The sequence below is a fragment of the Prionailurus viverrinus genome, chromosome D4, assembly GCF_022837055.1.
Source record: "Prionailurus viverrinus isolate Anna chromosome D4, UM_Priviv_1.0, whole genome shotgun sequence".
NCBI lineage: Eukaryota > Metazoa > Chordata > Mammalia > Carnivora > Felidae > Prionailurus > Prionailurus viverrinus.
In genome coordinates this window covers 93348040-93360169 of record NC_062573.1, presented here as the reverse complement: position 1 = coordinate 93360169, position 12130 = coordinate 93348040, and the positions used below count along the sequence as shown (strand labels likewise).

At 62.1% G+C, this 12130-nt stretch overlaps 1 protein-coding gene across 1 annotated transcript in view; it reads right to left on the bottom strand.

The window, feature by feature from the left end:
• Positions 1-12130, bottom strand: part of QSOX2 (quiescin sulfhydryl oxidase 2) — a 30107-nt gene that overhangs the window by 13559 nt on the left and 4418 nt on the right. The window contains exons 2-6 of the mRNA XM_047829037.1: positions 8280-8351; positions 8134-8159; positions 7437-7599; positions 2572-2672; positions 615-663 (exon numbers count right to left, since the gene is read on the bottom strand). Of these exons, the coding sequence (XP_047684993.1) occupies positions 615-663; positions 2572-2672; positions 7437-7599; positions 8134-8159; positions 8280-8351 (411 nt within the window). The remainder of the gene's footprint in view (positions 1-614; positions 664-2571; positions 2673-7436; positions 7600-8133; positions 8160-8279; positions 8352-12130) is intronic.

Below are 12130 nucleotides of genomic sequence, written 5' to 3'. Positions count from 1 at the left end.
CCCCAGGGCCCCCCAGGGCGCGCAGAGGGGCTCACCGGTGGCCGCCCAGAGACCGCGGTGGGCTCACACATCAGGAGATGGCACGGAGACCCGTGTGGGAGCCGATGGGCAACAGGGGCGAATCCCCCACCCGCAGCGTGGAGGCGAAGCGGCCGGGCGCGCCTCAGCCCCACCTACGCCACGCTCCCAACGGGCACAGTGACCTCTGACGTGAGCCGCTGCCGCCCGGGGACGGGCCGGTCACGTGCTGGAGCCTGACCTGGGCGCTGGCTACCTGGGCGGCTGTCTCATAAAACACGTGAGGTGAGCGTTTGTGTGTGATCTGTGCACTTCTCCAAATGCCTTGTGAATAAAAAAGTGAATAAAAAACAAAAATTCCACCACCGAATTGGCCAAGGCAAAGCATAAAATTCTCGCTGACACGATGCACGTTGGAACCCTCCAAGGAAAGGCAGGTCGGACAGGACTGATGCGGGTGTGTCGGTGGGGGGGGGGGGGCGGGGGGACGGGCAGACAGACCCCAGCAGGGGCTCGCTGTGCCCTGAAACCACCCCCGCTTTAACGGCTTTAGGCAGCGATGCTGAGAGAGTGAAACAGAAAGCTTACGTCCTTACCTTTAAAATTTTCTCCAGTTATAAACTCCTTTGTAAATGCCTTGAAATACTAAGAGGAAAAACAGGACAAGTAAGAAAGAGCCTCATCTGGTGTCTGTGCAAATATTTAAGCAAGGGAATGACCATTAGCTTTAAAAAAAAAAGAATTTTCTTTTTTAACATTTATTCATTTTTGAGAGAGACAGAACGAGAGCAGGGTGGGGGCAGAGAGAGAGGGAGACACAGAACCGGAAACAGGCTTCAGGCTCTGCGCTGACAGCACAGGGCCCGACGCGGGGCTCGGACCCACGGACCGTGAGATCGTGACCTGAGGCGAAGTCGGTCGCCTAACCGACTGAGCCACCCAGGCGTCCCCGGAGAGCGACCATCATCTTAAGGAAAGCTTTAGCTCATCTGCTTGAGATGACGTTAAGCGATAGCGAACCACACGTTTCTATGTGTGTCTGTGGATGTCAGTGTTTCCGACCAGACTCACCCTGTGTGGGGTGAGGACTGACCACAGTTCTGCTGTTTACATTCTCTGACCCAACGGGGCTAGAGGCCAGAGGGCTCAACAGGCACTTTCCCTGACTCGTGGAATCAAACGCGCATCCTGAGAGTTGGCTCTAACGCTCTAGGACACAAAGGACTTACAGGAGAATGCCAGATGCTATGTCTCTGAGCAGAAGAAAAGCTTTTTTACTAAAAGAGACACCAAAGACAGTGAGAAGACCGTCACAAACCGGGTGAAGACATTTCCGGTTCTCACAACTGGAACAAAAAAGGTTAGTATCGGGGCGCCTGGGTGGCTCAGTCAGCTGAGTGTCCGACTCCGTTTCGGCTCAGGTCACGATCTCACGGTTTCATGGGCTCGAGCCCCACATCAGGCTCTGCACTCACAGCGCGCAGCCGGCTTGGGATCCTCTCTCTCCCCCTCTCTCTCTGCCCCTCCCCTGCTCGTGCGCTCTCAAAAATAAATATTAAAAAAGTAAAAAATAAAAAGGAAGAAGAAGAAGGGGGGACACCGGGCCCGTGAACAGAAGACGTGGCCGTGGTCATGGGTCAGACACGAGCGAGCGCTCCCAGCAGCCTCGCCCGGAACAGGCCGAGTGCCAGCGGGGCCACCGGCACCCGGGGTGGGGGCGGGCACGTTCCCAGGTGACTAAGGCCGACGAGCCTCCGCCACACCTGGCAATGGGGGTGCTCCGGGCCGCACCCTGTTCACAGGACACAAGGCCCGGCTCACACCCAGCGCGACGCTGTGCGCGTGCAGCCAGAACAAAACGAAACAGGCGAGAGCGCAGGGGACGTGCTCCGCAGGGCTCACGAGACGCGACGGGGCGGGGGCGCCAGGCCACACAGGGCACAGGGCTCGAGGGCCGAGCGGGAGTGGAGGGGACACAAAGCTCCCTCGGAGGGGCTTCTGAAGGCACCGCGAGTGTTCTGGGCAGTAAATACCTCCCCACGCACTCCCACTCGCGTGCCGGCAAGGGCCACGCCCCTTCACACCTCCAAGGGATCCCTTCACCCTCCGCCCCCAGTGGAAGAAACGGGTAAGACCTGCCTGTGGGGCCACCCGCTGGCCGCGCTCCAGGCGTCACTGGGACAACCTGGCCCGGCCCCGTGCAGGCGGGAAAGGCCGGCCGGACACGGACGCGAGGGGGTGGAGAGACCTGCCCCCCGAGCTGTGACGGCAGCTCCCGAGCACCCCCATGCCCACTGGGTCTGCAGACCCCGCCTGCCCCGTTCCCGCGGGGCGCCAGCGGGGGCCCGGGGCGTGCGTGCGTGCGTGCGTGTGCACAACCCACAAGGGGCGGAGCACAAGAGGGGGCCCCGGGCCAACACGAGCTCCTCTCAGCTGAAGCCACACGCCCGCGCCTGCCAGAGTGCCGCGGCTTCCCCCACGGTGATCGCGGGCAGGGAGGACAGAGGGCAGGCAGAGAGCCGGCCCACCCACGGAAGGCAGGGCAGTGCTCACCCGGAAGGTGGGATAGAAGTGGACGTCGTAGGCTCGGCACACCTCGTGATTCTCCTCCTCCGCGCAGTCCAGGGCGGCGACCCGGATGGCAGCAGCCCAGTCTGAAAAGCAGGAACGCGACCTTCGGTGTGGCGGTCTGGCCCGCATCCACGCGGCCACCGTCCCCGACCACGCGGCAAACCGCTCCCGCTCCTAACCGGGCACATCCCAGACGCACAGAGGCAGCAGGTGCACCAGCGGATGATGCAGACCGGGTCCGGGACGTTGCGTGGCAACCCTCCCACGCACGCGCTCCAGTGAGAGACAGGCCCCCAGCGCCGGACCCGCCGTCTCTCCAGGAAGTGCTTCCCCCTTTCCCGTCTGTTACGGAAAGTCCTGCACGTGCATGCCACCGAGGTGACGCCACGGCAACGCCACGACCCTCAGCTCAGCATCGACGGCCATCTGCTCCCACCAGGCCCCGCTGCCGGGTCACGGCCAGCAGCGGCCCCGGCCACCCCGGGTCACACAGACACGCGCTCTACTCCGGGCTCACGGCTCCCTAACTGCTCCCTTTGCCCCGTGAGAGTCTGACGGGGCGCCTCCGAGTGGCAGGTGTCCCACCCACTGCTCCGCGAACCCCACACACCCTTGTTGAAGACCCCATTGAAGGTCCTCTGTCCTGCGGTCCCACCATCGGGCTGTGTGGCTGCACCCCCTCCCCCTGGATCTTCTGAAACCTGCACACCTTTGGGGAGACGGCTTCCTAGGTGGCGACGCGCGGTCCCACCAGGAGGCGGGGGACCTCTGGCCGCCCTCCTTCCTACTGATGGCCCGCTGAACGCACGAACCCCTGAGGGCTGCAGCCAGACGGGGTGCCCCATCTCATCCCTGCTTCGCTTATGGGCGGGACACGGCTGTACAGAGGAACCTAGCTCACGGCGACCCTGAGGCGAGGTACACACAGGGAGACAGGTGCTCGGCTGGGCCCAGGGGTCACCAGCCTCAAAGGCACAACTTTGACATCCTCCAAAAAGTGAGGTTCTCTCTTTGAGACATTTGATGCTGGGGCACCTGGGCGGCTCAGTTGGTTAAGCATCTGACTCTTGGCTTCAGCTCAGGTCACGATCTTGCGGTTCGTGAGTTCGAGCCCCACATCAGGCTCTGTCCTGAAAGTGCAGAGCCTGCTTGGGGTTCTCCCTTTCTCCCTCTTTCTCTGCCCCTCCCCGGTGCTCACGTGCTCTCTCTCTCTCAAAATAAATAAACTTAAAAATAAATTAAAAAAAAAAGAAAAAACACAAACATTTGATCCCTTTCCCTAGGGTTCCGGTTATACAGCCAAGCACCGGCCCACTGGCTCCTGAGGGGACTGCATGTAGGTCGCGAGGAGACAAAGCCCAGGTGGAGACCCAGGCGCCCCACACACTGGCTGCCCTGGGGGATGGGCCGGTCCCACTCTCAGTATCCTGCGGTCCAATGACTTCTCAGTGGGGACGCACGGCCGTCCCCGAGACACTGACCGGGCTCTTTGCTGCCTCGTGTTCGGATGTGACACCACTGGCCTGAACCAGTGACCTGGTTACAAATCATGTCATAGGTTTTTTCTGGATTCTAACTATGACCCTAAACTTCAGAGGTTGCATTAGCAATATGCCCGGAAGGAGCGAGAACGCCACTTGGGCTTAAAAATACACACCTTTCGGGGCTCCTGGGGGGCTCAGTCGGTGGAGCGACCGACTTGGGCTCAGGTCACGATCTCGCGGTCCGTGAGTTCGAGCCCCGCGTCGGGCTCTGTGCTGACCGCTCAGAGCCTGGAGCCTGCTTCAGATTCTGTGTCTCCCTCTCTCTCTGCCCCTCCTCCGCTCAAGCTCTGTCTCAGAAATAAATAAACATTAAAAAAAAAAAAAAGAAGTGGCAGAGGATTAAAACTCTCCTCGACTTTAAAAAATACACACTTGTCTCCCCCACAGTTATAAAAAAGATTTACCAGTACGTATTTTTTTAGTTTCTTTACTTTGACAGAGAGAGAGACAGCGCGCACGTGTGGGGGGTGGCGGAGGGGCAGAGAGAGGGCGAGAGCGAACCCCAAGCAGGCTCCGCGCAGTCAGCACAGAGCCCGACTCGGAGCTGAAACCCGTGAACCTTAAGACCACGACCTGAGCCGAAGTCAAGAGTCGGACACTCACCCGACCGAGCCCCCCAGGTGCCCAAGGTTTACCAGTATTGACACGATGCAGAGGACGGAGTGGAAAAAACCACAGCCGTCTTTCGCAATCGATGGCCAAGTCCTGTTCCGCTTACGTGGCTCCCCTGAAACCAACTCCGGTCCCGAGGCCGTGGATGGGAGCGAGAGTCACGGGACCTTCCCGAATCACAGGCCACATCTTTCCGGAGTCTCGAATTACATGGAACTCAGGGCGAACAGTTAATGCTCTCATCCAATTAGTGCGGCAGATGGCCCAACGCGCGGGGCTCAGCGCGGGCTCCCTCCATGCGTGGCCCCCCACCGCCCACGAGGCCCCCCGCCCTCCAGCGGCCCTGTGGGGGGAGCCCTCCCCCGCCTGTCATCTTTGCTTCTGTTCCCATCCATCTTGCCAAAGCGCCTCCTATTTGCTGCCTCTTTCTGGCCTCACAAACGCAATTTCCATGACGTGCTTTCATTTCATGTTTACAAAAAGAAAAAGCACCCGCTACCCGGAAAAGGTATGTAGGAAAATGAAAAACTGCCCCGAGGGCCAGCACTGAGCATTGGATACAATCCCGACGAACAATCACGCCGGACCAGAAACAGAAAACCGACGCTAAGAATGCGCTCCGAGACGCTCACTACGGTCTGGTTTTCACGGCGGGACTCGGTCCGACTTCCTCGTTCTTCACATGTTCCCCACTAGGTACGTCTTATGGGCAAAAGCAAACACACCCAGTCGGGCCTCCAGGATGCGGAGACTGTGTCCCGTGCACCCGAGCTCTGCTGGCTCTGTGTCCCCTGCTCAGTTCCCACCCTCCTGGAGTCCTCAGCGTGAAGAGGCTGCACACAGCACCCCACAGAGCTGCCGCCACGGGTCACGACGCGGCAGGTGACAATGACGCGAAGCAAAATCGGACCCAAGGCCACGGTGGTGCCGACCACATTTTCACAACCCTCCTGAGTGTCCCACAGCACGAGAGACCAAGAGACCACGCGAACACGCAGACTTCACGTGGGGCTGGTAGGAACGGCTGTGAGCCCCGCACCCAACAGCTCTGTAACCCCGAAGGCAAGACTCCGGGTGCTGAACCCTGGGGAACACGGGCCTGTCAGGCTCGCAGCACCTGCTCCCAGGCTCAGTCCGCTGGCCCAGACCAGAGCGAGGCCTCGAAACTGCCCCCGGTCCCTTGCCCGCCTCCGCAGCCCCCCAGCCCTGGGACCCTGGGACCCTGGGACCCTGGGACCCTGGGACCCTGGGACGCAGCAGCCGGCCCGGAGGACCCTGGCCCCGTCGCGTGTGCATGGCCGGCTCTCGGCATGAAGGATACAGCCCGTGTTCCTGGGCGGCGTCCCCACCAGGCCTCCTGTGCTGCTCTGCCTTCCAGTAGACTTCACGCTCCCCCACCCCGGTATCTGCTGGTTGTTCCGCCGTAAGGAGGAGCACGTCCTTTCTTAGCACTGAACTACGTGACTCCTTCAGTTCCAACCTTGGCTGGAAGGGGCCCGGAGGTGCCCAGCCCCCAGCAAGGCATAGGGTCTGCAGGCGAGACCACTTCCTGTGTGTCCCCGGGACCTTCCCGAGGGAGCACTTCGTGGCACATTTCATCAGCTGACCTGTACCCTCCTCTCCCTCATTCGCTCCTCCCCTCAAGCCACAGACGGGTCTGAGCACACTCCTGCCCCAGGACCTTTGCACCTGCTCTTCCTTGGGTGCAGCACACTTGCCTCTGATCTGCACTTGCTGCTTTATTGTCAGTTTCAACACAAACGTCACCTCCATAGAGAGGCCTTCCCTGATTCCCTGCCCAAGCACAGTCAACATGACAAGAAAAGCTCCCCACCAGCCTTGCTTCCAGAACAAAGTAAACTACACAGAGCCTCATGCTTTCTTACCACGTCATCCACCACGGAAGTCTCTCTGTGAAACAGGCAGGACGTCACAGAAGAGGCGGCTGGGGGTCAGAGAGGCTGAGGAATCCGCCCAGGGTTCAGAACCAGCTGCCCGTCACCCACTGTCACAGGCACGGAGAGCGCATGAGACAGGTGTCCACCGACCGGCAGGTTCCTCAACATGCTGTGGGTGTCTTCCCACAACAGTCTCCTCCCTCTACGCTACCGCCTGCAGACAGGAGACACTCCCCGTTCCCACCCGCCCCTCCCACTCCTCTGACCCCAGGTGGTCACGCGTGGGAGGAACCAACGGCACCCACCTCTTCAGGGAGCCCCTGCACACGGCGTGCTTCCTTCTTAAATGCACAGAAAACCCATTCTTTGGAAAAACGACCTCTCCTCGCATTCCCAGCACATTTCCCACGGCCTCTCCCTCCGACGGTGGCCGTATCCCTGTGGGCAGGAACCGTGTCGGGAGGGTGCGGAGCCCCAGCCCGAGGAGGCCGGATCACCTCTGGCGCCTCGTCCCGCACTCAGGGCTCTAAGAGCGCTCTGGTCCCTGCCGTCCCAGCTAAGCCTCACAGCCCAGCCTGGGATGAGACCGTCACCACTCCCCCTCCACAGGTGACGGAACCAAGCTCAAAGGCCCCAGGGGCGAGTGAGGGGTGCCCGGCGTCTGCCCCCCTTGCCCCGGCCTCCTGGCTGCCCCGGCCACGAGGAGCCCCCTGCGCCTGAGCGGAGCCATCCTCTGACCTCGAGGTAGCAACTAGGGAGGCACAGCAAGTACCAGGCGGCCAACGGTCCTCACCTCCCAGGCCCCCTCCTCTCCAGGACACTCGTGACACGTTTCCCCCGAGCTCTGCTTTTCCAACGAGCTCCACGCAGGGCGAGCCACGCACGACTGGCAGACCAACTCTCCCGGCTCGGCGCTGACGACGCACCATCCCGGGAAGGCGGGGAATCTTTCCTGCCTGATGGGGGGGGTGGGGAGACACCGGGGTGGAGAAGCAGGCGAGGGCGTCAGGGCAGGCCGGGGCCGGCTGTGCCGGGGCGGGAGCGGCATGCAGAAGCACCCCGGAAGCCATCCAGGCTCGGGCAGCCCGCCCCCGTCAGGGCTCCGAGGGTGGCAGCCAGCCGGGGCCGGGCCACGGCCCTGAACGGCCCCCAACGGCCCCCAGGGTCCCGGAGCGGGGCCCTTCTCAACCAGCCACAGTCCAGACAAGCGCTTTCTGCCGGTCCCATCGCCCCGGTGCACCTCACCGCCACCTGACCCCAGCAGCCGCACTGCACAGGCACCCAGGTTCCCAGTCAGTCGCGTCCCGGCGGGTCCTGGCCTCTGCGCCCTTTACTGAGCCCGTTCCCATTGGCCCTCCGGGTGCCCCCGAGAGGCCTGGCCTGTCTCAGCAGCGGCGTGCCACGTGACATGGGGGCCCCGTCCGGAGGCAGATGCGCAGCCCACGTGCTGCCCTGCCTCTTACCAGGTTTGGAGACTCTGGACAACTTACCAGTGTCTGTAACTCAGCTGCCGCACCTGTAAGACAGAGGCCAGGGAATGACCCGCTAAGGGGGCCGCGAGGACAGACGGGCTAACGGCCACATCCCGCTCCCAGCTGGGAAGCGTCTGCTACTAGAATGTGCTCCGAGCACTCACCACGGCCAGCGGAGCAGCGGCGAACTCCCGACGACCCCGGGCACTGCCATCCTACGGGACACTGGGGACCGCCTGGGAGGGGAGGGGAGACAGCTCTGGGTGGAGAGCAGCAGGTGGCAGGGAGGGCGGCCATGCAAACAGCTCCAGAGTCAGCGGTGGGGCCAGTCCCTGAGAAGCTGCAGGTGTGGGGAGCCTGTCCTTTGTCCCAGGTGGCACTGACGCGCACAGGGAACCGAGAAACCCCTGCAGGTGGTGAGTGACCGACGGTGTCACCATGGCAGCAGCACAGGGTCCCGGTGTCAGAGAGACCACAGAGTGCGTGCCTCCCCCCTCTCAGTGTCTCGTGACACCCGGGAGGCAGCCTTCCTTGGGGCTCCGGCAGCTCCAGCGAGCGAGGCTGAGATGGCTCCTCCGCGGTCTGTCCGCAGCCCAGCACACGGATTCTGGGTAGACGGGGCGCCCCCACCCAGCCCGAGACCCACGGCCAGTCGGATGTTCACTTTCGGCCACCACCTCTGGCCTCAGAGACTCTGGAGGAACCGGGCACAGGTCACGGGCAGAGTAGCCACATTCTCCGTCAAAGGCGCCGAGGGTGAGGGCCAGGGTGGAGGGCTCTGACTCAGCAGGTCAAGCCCCCCGGACCTCTGCCCGCGGGCCTCACCCAGCCCCCAGGCTGCGGGCAACCCCTGCCCACTTGCCGTCTCCACTTGGCGCCCCAGGCTCGACCTCCCGGAACGTGACCGAAAGAGGCCCCTGGGTCCTCCACCCGCTGTGTCCTGGGAAGGCGGGGGGGGGGGGGGGGGGGGGGGGCGCCGGCTGCTCTCCCAGTGAGGGGGAGACAGGTGGGAAACGCTCGGTCTGGGCTGCAGATGCCGCCACGGAGAGACGAGGCGGTGCAGACGGAGGTCACCAACGCTGGTTCTTCAGCCTCCCAAGCGCCTTCGACTTTCCCAGGCACCCGGGAGGTGGACCCTGCCCTTTGAAATAGGGCACAACCGCTGGGGGCTTCAAGATGAAAAAGATAACGAGAAACCTTGGTTTCGCCGGGTTTTCAACCCACTGCTTCTTGTCATCACAACAGCGAAAGGGCCAGAGTCGCAGTGTCGCTCGGAGAAGCAGGTGCTTGGCAAGCCCGGTGCTTCTGAAATGCCTTGCAGGGCCTTCAAGAGAGCGTAAGGCCGCAGGAACCTCGGCTCCGACACCGCTGATAAAGGCACTTGGTAAGTTCACCAGCGTGAGGGCTCTAGACAGCGAATCCACCCGCGGCCAGTGTCAGGGCACAGTTTTCAAAGAGCTAAAGGCATGACTCGGAAAAGCACACGATGAACAGGTACCAAAGGGCCCTGTCAGGGTGCGCGGATCGGGCCCAGGGCCACCAGGAACAGCCAGCCTACGAGACAGGGCCCTCCAGTGCCCAACAGGGCAGGAAAACCCTGGCGTTTGGGGTTCTTCTTCCGGACAGAAGCTGTCCGTTCCTCTACCAGAGAAGGTCTGTGAGTCAACGCGTAGCCTCAGAGGCAAAGCCCTCAATTACAGCCATCACGCAAGGTCAAACCCAGACACGTTCCCCCGGAAAGCCAGCCCTCGGGGGGGAGCCTGTGAGGCGAGTCCCCAGTGACACTGAGGACGCGAGGCCCACCCTCTTCTCACATTTCTAGGTTTTAGACGTTCCTTGATGACAGGACTTAGAAGAAAACTAGCTCACCGTGGAAAAGCGACTGGCATCCGCCGAGCGCGGGAACAGCGGCCACGAATCCCCGTGCCCGCCCTGCTCCCGGAAGGAAAGACACCTCCCTCGGCACGTCTGACCAGAACCGGACCACCACCTGGTTACAACGCCGAAGGGCCCGCTCCGAGACGCCGCCGCCCCCCGCCCACCGCTGCCGAAACACTACGGTCCTCCTTCCCGCCCAGACCCACCACCCCAAGTCTGGCCCGCATCGTCCCAACCGCCACCCCCCTCGGCCGCTGGCCCTGGTTCTCCAGGGAGCAGGCGCAGATTTCTTAACGTAGACACCAGATCAAATGACCCCCTACTTGAAGCCGCTCTTCTTTCCCGCTGCTCAGGAACGAGGACGCGGTTCGCCCAGCCTCTGGACCCGGAGCCGCCGGCTTCCACCCGCGGGCACCTCCCCACCTCCCCACCCCGGAGCCACAACAGCCGCGTGCGCAGCCCTCTGGACACCTGCCTGTCTCAGGGCCTTGGCACTGGCCGTGCCCCTCGCCCCCCATCTGCTGAGTGTCGAACGCCAGCCGAGGCCTTCCCCCACGGCCCCGTGCCAATTCCAACATCCTGGTTATTTTCCCAGGACTTAGGAGCTGCGGTCAACCTCGTTCTGTGTGTGTTTCCGCCAGCGCCCCTTCTTCTGGAACACGGGCCCCACTCGGACCTTCCCAGGGTCGTTCACGGTTTCTCCGCGCCTGCCAGCGCCACGCACAACTCAGGACAGGTCCCGACGTGCAGAGTCGACGCAGGGCAGACATCAGGCTCCACTCGCACAGGGAGCGGGGAGCTCAAGGCAGCACGGATGGGCCGAGGACAGTGCCACGCGCTGTGCGCAGGGGCAGCCGCCTGCCCGGGCTCCTCGGCACCCCGCCACCAGGCGCGTCTGCCCAGCGCCCCTCGACAGACACAGCACTCCGCTCGGCCGGTTCCAAGCTGGGCTGGCCGTCCTGGCGGGAGGAGGCGCCGACACCTCCCCAGGCCTTTGTCTTGGGGAGGAAGGCTGCTCACGCTAGGCTAGGCTAAGCTAGGCTAGGCTAAGCTAGGCGGGAAGGCTCCTGAGGGAAGCAGATGAGGGAGAATTTCGGTTACAGAGACACCGGCCGTCAGACCGCCCGGGCAGATGGAGGCATTCAGGGCAACACAAAAGACACAGTCCGTTTTATCAAGTGAAATGCGAAGCATCTCAAAGGTCTAGCTTCAGGGTGTTGGCCACATTCAACTTGTACCCTCCCCTCCTCCTGCCTCTCCCACCTGTCTGGATCCCACCACACAAAGGAGAGAAACTCTCTAAACTGAATGCAAATTGCCTGCTTTGGGGACAATGTCCTAAAGCGGGGGTAAAGGGCACCAGCTGGGAGGCACGCGCCTCCAGGGGCATCCACTGGGGGCACGGGGGCGGGGGGTGGCAACGCAAGCCCTGCTCTGCTCTCCTCACAAGCCTGTTTTCAGTACCACAGGCTTAAAAAAATCCTTGAGAAATAATTAGGCTTCTCTGTGAGAGCAAACTAATATTTATTGCAAGTTTACTTATCAAGGGACCCTATCACTTAACCTTCAGGATTAAGCCTTTCACCAGTACTGGTCAAGTTCTCACGAAAATGTCCACAGAAGTCTGATTTACAGTCCGGCATCGGTTAGTTCTAGAAAATGATTACAGCACAGAGTAATTAACCTCCAAGGTCTAAGAGGGAGCGAGAGGAGGGCTGCCTGGAAGGCGCAGGGCTGTTCCCTGGCTTCTCCGTCGTGGTGCAGGCTGGGCGGGAGGGGGGGGGGGGCGGGGTGTGTGCATGGGTGCCCACGGTCCACCCACCGCAGGACTCTCTTTTCCCCGGCGCAGGCCCCGTCCTGGGTGAGCAAGGTCTTTTCAGACAAACTCCAAGTTCAAGGGCAAGTTTGGTCTAGAGGTCTGGGTAGAAGTTGAGCCCACATACTGACAAGCAGAGGCCAGCAAGAGTTAGCTACAAGTCACTGGAGGTGGCTGGAGAGGCGGGCGCTCCTCTGGGAGTGGAGGCGGGGCGGGCTACCCATGGCGCCCTCGCCCCTCGGCGCAGTGGCCTTAAACGAGCCCCGCACAGTCCGGAGCGCTCGACGGGACACAGCCGTCCCCATGCCCAGCGCATCTCCT